Here is a 7,064-nt window from a genome sequence, read left to right as displayed (position 1 = left end):
GCTCAGCAGGTCTGGCAGCATCCGTGAAGGAAAAATGATCAGGGTTAACGTTTCAGGTCTGGGTTCTGAGGAAGGGTCACCGGACCCGAAACGTTAACGCTGTTTTTTCCTTCACAGATGCTGCCAGACCTGCTGAGCTTTTCCAGCAACTTCTGTTTTTCTTCCTGATTTACAGCACCCGCCATTCGGATTTCACACCTGGAGCACCGTAAACAGGTTGAGTGGGTTGGGCCCGTACTCAATTGGAATTTGGAAGAATGAGAGTGATTTTATTCCCCCTTGTGGGAGTGTCTAGGACCAGAGGGTGTAATCTCAGAGTGAGGGGTCACAAATTTAAGACAGAGATGAGGTGCAATTTCTTTTCTCAGAGGGTAGCAAACCTGTGGAATTCTTTACCACAGAGGGCTGTAGAGGTGCCTTTGGTAAATATATTCAAACGTGAGGTACAGACTTTTAATCAGGAAGTGAATCAAGAGTGAAAGGGAAAAGGCAGGAAAGTCAAGTTGAGGATGGTCAGATCAAGCCATGATCTTATTGACTAGCAGACTCGAAGGGCTGAGTGGCCTAGTTGTACCCCTATATCTGATGGTGCTTGGTTTTACTTATCAGTTCTCTGCATTGCCCCTTCACCTTTGCCAGAGCCATTGTGACATTGATGACCAGCCCATTAAAATTCACCGACAAACAAATCTTTCCAACTTCAACAAAATCAGAAAGTGCCAGAAAAACTCAGCACGACTGGCAGCATTTTTGAGAGAAAACAGAGAGAATATTTCAGCACCAGTGTTCGAAATTCAGAAGGGTTCTAAAAAAGTGTAGCACTCCCTCAGCACTGACCCTCCGACAGTGCGGCGCTCCCTCAGCACTGACCCTCCGACAGTGCGACGCTCCCTCAGCACTGACCCTCCGACAGTGCGGCGCTCCCTCAGCACTGACCCTCCGACAGTGCAGCGCTCCCTCAGCGCTGACCCTCCGACAGTGCGGCGCTCCCTCAGCACTGACCCTCTGACAGTGCCCACTCCCTCAGCGCTGACCCTCCGACAGTGCGGCACTCCCTCAGCGCTGACCCTCCGACAGTGCGGCGCTCCCTCAGCGCTGACCCTCCGACAGTGCGGTGCTCCCTCAGTGTTATACTGCATGTGATTGGTTCCATGGCCATCAGCACCTCACTGTTGATGGGATCTTGCTGTGCACAGTTTGCTTGCTACGGAAACACATCACTGGCTCCCAGCTGCCTCCGAGTGTCTGAGCTGGTGAGCGTGTTATTGACTTGGGCCCTGTCCTGGTGCTCAGTGTCTCCCAGACCCTCAGCTGGAAGCTGGGTGGTGGGGGATGGCCGTGACACCCTGGGCTGGGACACCCCCCCAAGAAATACCACCCACCCGCCCCCGTACCCCAACGAGAGATTCCCATTTCCAGTCTGGAGCTGAGCGAATGCCTGAGATTCCCAGGTAGTTAATGACTAACCAGGTAGTTACTGGTTAACCAGGCAGCGGGGCCTAGCTGTGCTAACACTCAGCCTGTACCCAGCCGCGGTTGGACCTTACCCTCCTGCCCCAGGGGTGGGGGGTGCCTGGGAGATGGAGCCAGTGACTGAGTGGATCCGACATTGGTTCCCCACGGTGGGGAATGTCTGTCCCAGCCAGCTGGAGCAGCTGGTGAAGGAGAACAGGCAGCAGATACTGCTGCTGGTGAGTGAGGCCCAGCTGGGAGTCCCAGCCTGGGCAGCTGTTCGACCACGGGAGGAATCACTCAGGGCAGTGGTTGGAGGGTGGGAGTGGTGTCCGAGCCTCGTGCTGCCCCTGTGTGAGGGGCTCTGCTCTGGGTGTTTGCCACCAGGACAGTGGGTAAAGAATGGAGCAGCATGGGAATGTTGGAGGGATTGCCCTGAGGGAGGGATTTGTAGAGGGAACCTGCAGGGCGTGAGCGTTAGCAAACATTGTGAGAGGTAATTGTGAAGCACTGGAACTTTCAACGGCTCTTGGTCGGACAGGAATGAACACACTGTGGATATAATAGCTTTCCCACCAGGTCACAGGTTCAACCAGTTTAAACTGAAGCTGTCTGAATGCCTGTAGGAAATTCCAGGCCAGGGTAGGAGGGTTAAAGGTTTCTGGTTGTCCACTCCATGCACCCCCAGTTTACCATTTCCCCCTCATCAATAATTATCCCATTGCCTCAGTTCAACGCTCACAGTACCCCCTCCCTCCACATTGCGAGCCATTCCCCTGGCCAGCTGATCCAGGAAAGGCCCCTGCTTCAGGCCTACTTTGATTGAAAAACAGAAATTGGTGGAGAAACTTGGCAGCTCTGTCGGGCAGCATTTATGCAGAGAGAAACAGCAGTTAACGTTATGAGTCCAGTGCGATCTTTCATCAACATTCGAAATGTTAACTCTGCCTGTCTCCCCACACATTCTGCCAGGCCTGTTGAGTCTCTTCAGAAATTTCTGTTTTTGTTTCAGATTTCCAGCATCTGTACTTATTTGCTTTATTATACTTTGATTCCAAGCTTCCTGGAGTCACTCATCGATGGGTTGAGTCTGTCACCATCCAGCTCTACACCTTGTTATCCCTACCAGGGAATGCCTGGGGATGTGGGCTATCACCTTCCTCTTCTCTGTACGGGGCCGAAGGGCCTGTTCAGTTTATGGTGATAGAAGATGTGGGTTCTGGTACAACTTAACAATGATGCGCACTTGTCATTACAACAGGGTTTATGTAGTTTATTGCAATTATATCAATAGGTACCAGTTCCATTGGCTATTTCAGAGTGAACTTGTACTTTTAGACTCTAAGGGTTAAATGAAGGTTTCCAGAAGGCTATAATGAATAAACCTACAGATCCGACAGAGATTAGCATACCGCGGTAAATGTGAGCAACCTTTCACACAGTTCCTTGGAATGGAGTCACACTGTAGACAGGGCGGTGAAGAAGGTGTTTGGTATGTTTGCCTTTATTGGCCAGTGCATTGAGTATAGGAGTTGGGAGGTTATGTTGCCGCTGTACAGGACATTAGTTAGGCCACTTTTAGAATTCTGTGTACAGTTCTAGTCTCCCTGCTATAGGAAAGATGTTGTTAAACTTGAAAGGGTTCAGAAAAGATTTACAAGGATGTTGCCAGGGTTGGAGGGTTTGAGCTACAGGGGGAGGCTGAATAGGCTGGGGCTATTTTCCCTGGAATGTCAGAGGCTGAGGGATGAGGTTTATAAAATCATGTGGGGCATGGATGGGGTGAATAGACAAAGTCTTTTCCCTGGGGTGGGGGAGTCCAAAACTAGAGGGGCATAGGTTTAGGGTGAGAGGGGAAAATGACCTGAGGGGTAATGTTTTCATGCAGAGGGTGGTGTGTGTATGGAATAAGCTGCCAGAGGAAGCGGTGGAGGCTGGTACAATTACAACATTTAAAAGGATGGGTACATGAATAGGAAGGGTTTAGAGGGATATGGGCCAAATGCTGGCAAATGGGACTAGGTTAGTTCAGGATATCTGGTCAGCATGGACGAGTTGGACCGAAGGGTTCGTTTCTGTGCTGTTGCAGCTCTGTGACTCTATGACTCTACAAATAGAAGTCAATATAATTAAACATTCTAGGGAGGCCTTGAGACAGAACAGAGGAACAAGGGATTGCCAGACACTGAACCCACAACATTTAAGGTGAGATTAAGTGTGCCCTTAATGGGTGAAGGAGACCTTATTAACAATAACCCATGTTCTGAATGCTTGTATGAGCAAGATTGTGATTTGGAGAAGGACATGCCTCTTCCTTATAACCTCACAGCCTTTAAAAAGTACTTGGATAAGACATTTGAAATGTTTCACGTCAGTTTCACTGAAGTCAGGACCTCACTGAGTCACTAGTATAAAACGATTATGAATCTGTGCTCAGTGTCTGGCGACTGATTATTCAAAATAACAGCAGTGGTTCAGGCAGGGTGTGTGACACTACCTTCTCCATGGACAATTAGGAATGGGTAATAAATGGCCAGCAAGGATAGCACGAACTGCCGATGCTGGAGTCTGGGTCAATACAGTGTGGAGCTGGAGGAACACAGCAGGTCAGGCAGCACCACAGGAGCAGGAGAGTCAACCTTTCAGGTTTACACCCTTCATCAGGCCTGGCCAGTGGTGCCCATGTCCCAGGAACGATTTAAAGGAAAACTCACTTCTCAACAGGGGCCTTTGATGATACGTCTGACCTGCATTCGGCTAGCCTCCTCATTCGGCACAAGGCTGAGGCACATCATTATATAGGGTGGAGCCAAGTCCATCCCCAACATTAACCCTTTCAGAAGCAGCAGGACGAGGACGTCAGGGGACTCCTTACAGTTTGAGCTGGGCTGTTCCAGGGTGATGTGCGGGCACATCTCCTCGTATGCTGCGTAGGGGGGAAGCTGGAACCTTCTCCTCCAGATGTTGTCACTGCAGCTGATGGAGCTTCCAAGGATGAGGTGGACTGAGTTTAGCTGGGGGCAGGGGATTAGGAATGGGCAAGATTTGGGGGAAACGGAAATCCAGTGCAAAGGAGATTGATGATCTAATTGAATGGTGGAACAGGCTTGAAGGGCTGAATGGCCTACTCCTGTTGTGATCCTGAGTCAGCAGTTCAGTGATGTTCCTGGTGTTTCCACTTGCTGTCTGAATGACACTGTGGACTTCCCAATGAAACTCACTGGGATGAGGAACCTGAGGTGAGGGGGTGGGGAGTGTGTGAGATGCTGTATTCCTGATGGAGAAACAGACAGATCCCTGTCTCCGTCTTGTTTCAGGATGTCCGGAGTCCCGCTGAATACGAGGTCAGCCACTTACAGGGAGCCGTTCGCATTGACCCAGAAACTACCGACGTGGATCATCTGGTCAAGGATCTGGGCCTGGCAGGTAGGGGGCAGCCTAACTCCCATTTCCTGGGTTCGACATCACTCGAGCTCTCTGCTGTGTGGATAGGCCTCGAGCCTGGGAGACAGTTAGAGTGTCTGCAGTACAGAGACCCCTGTCCCTACATCGTGCTCAAACTCTTAAACCTTACAGCCTTGTCCATGTTGAATCATCCATTGGGAAGCTTTCTCCTGCTCTCTCTTGTCTAGATGTGTCATAATCTTGTCCATCTTGATCCAAGCTCCTCTCAATCTCCTTCGCCCCAAAGAACAACTCCAGCCTGACCTTTCACCCTGCAACTCCCCATCCGCACTGCTCGCAGGAACCATTCTGGTCAATCTCCTCAAAGACCTTCACATCCCTCCCCCAGGGTGACCAACGAGACCCAATCTATTCTTGGAGGCTCTATCTCACAACGTGTGCCATGTGTGTGCCTGTGACCCACTGCCTTCCTACACCAACCAGAAAGCCAACACACACCCATTACCCTTTGGGGCTGTAGGCCACACAGCCTTTTACTCCCCATTTTCAAACAGAATGTCCAAACGTCACTGGGATAATTCTCCGGGATTGGGCCCGGTAGGGGCCTGGACATTGAGTTCCAATTCCAGGAGAGTCTGTTGTGGTCAGTGAGGGTTGGTGAGATAATCTGGTGGAAATGAGGACTGGACATAAACCTCTGTCTGTGGCCTAACCAGGCCCAAAACATAGGCAGCACGCCCCTGCCATTCCACTCCCAGTACTTCCTCTTCTGAAACTGAAGATCCTATAGGATTGGCCGAGGTCTCTCTCAATATTATGTAAGATGGAAATAAGGGACAATGTTTGACAGAAATCCACAGAGTTCCATCACCTCAGCCCAACACAGCTCCCCATCTAGCTCTAACTCCATTGGACTGGCAACTTCCTCATCCCTCAGACCTTGTGTAACATTCTGCGTCTCGTTGTGATTGTGCTTTCTGGCTCTGACTGTGGTGTTTCCTCCAGGTTCGATGGACAAGACAGTTGTGTGTTATTGCACGGCAGGATACCATGGTTCTGAAATGGCAGAGAAACTCCGCAGATCGTTAACACAAGGCAGTGAGCAGGAGGGGCCTGGCTCACTGAAAGTCTATAACCTGGAGGGGGGCCTGGTGAAATGGGCCAACGAGAGCAAGCCCATGGTGGACAGACTGGGGCAGGCAACGAACCTTGTCCACCCGTACAACAACATGTGGGCCTACCTGGTAAAGCCGGAATTCAGGGCTCCTCTCTGAGGGTCTGCAGGGGGATCTCTCTGAGGGAATATACAGCTGCTGGTTTATAACTCAGGGAGGGGTCACTGCCGGAGAGCGAGCCGTCGAAAGGGGAACAATGACTTTTCATTCCAGGAGCGGGGTGATCACTCAGAAACTGAATGAGGGAAACCGTGTCTCCGAATATTCCTCTTCTGATGCTCACAATAAATTAGCTCTCTCCAGCTAAACAACTCTGTAATGGTCCATCACTAACGTCCCAGGCATTCACTCTGAAAACACTCAATCTAACTCAGGTACAGGCTCCCACACACACTGACTCTCACTGGGGTACAGTCCCACACACAATGACTCTCACTGGGGTACAGTCCCACACACACACTGACTCTCACTGGGGTACAGTCCCACACACACTGACTCTCCCTGGGGTACAGTCCCACCCACACACACACTGACTCTCACTGGGGTACAGTCCCACACACACACTGACTCTCACTGGGTTACAGTCCCACAAACACTGACCCTCACTGGGATACAGATCACACACACACAGACTCTCGCTGGGGTACAGACCCACACACACACTGACACTCACTGGGGTACAGTCCCACACACACAGACTCACACTGGGGTACAGTCCCACACACACACTGACACTCACTGGGATACGGTCCCACAAATACTGACTCTCACTGGGATACAGTCCCACAAACACTGACCCTCACTGGGATACAGATCACACACACACAGACTCTCGCTGGGGTACAGACCCACACACACACTGACTCTCACTGGGGTACAGTCCCACACACACAGACTCGCACTGGGGTACAGTCTCACAGACACTGACTCTCACTGAGGTACAGTCCCACACACACTGAATCTCATTGGGGTACAGTCCCACAAATACTGACTCTCACTGGGATACAGTCCCACAAATACTGACTCTCACTG

General features: G+C 50.9%; 1 protein-coding gene across 1 annotated transcript; it reads left to right on the top strand.

Annotated features, from left to right (window-relative positions):
* Positions 1 to 1,494: 1,494 nt before the first annotated feature.
* LOC125488359 (uncharacterized protein YqhL-like) lies at positions 1,495 to 6,340 on the top strand. The gene is made up of 3 exons (XM_048621349.1): positions 1,495 to 1,691; positions 4,770 to 4,878; positions 5,863 to 6,340. The coding sequence occupies exons 1-3, from the start codon at positions 1,581 to 1,583 to the stop codon at positions 6,129 to 6,131; spliced, it is 489 nt and encodes a 162-aa protein (XP_048477306.1). The 5' UTR covers positions 1,495 to 1,580; the 3' UTR covers positions 6,132 to 6,340.
* Positions 6,341 to 7,064: the final 724 nt, after the last annotated feature.

The sequence above is a fragment of the Rhincodon typus genome, unplaced genomic scaffold, assembly GCF_021869965.1.
Source record: "Rhincodon typus isolate 14 unplaced genomic scaffold, sRhiTyp1.1 hic_rhity00000556, whole genome shotgun sequence".
Classification (NCBI taxonomy): Eukaryota; Metazoa; Chordata; class Chondrichthyes; order Orectolobiformes; family Rhincodontidae; genus Rhincodon; species Rhincodon typus.
This window is presented reverse-complemented; position numbering and strand designations above follow the sequence as displayed.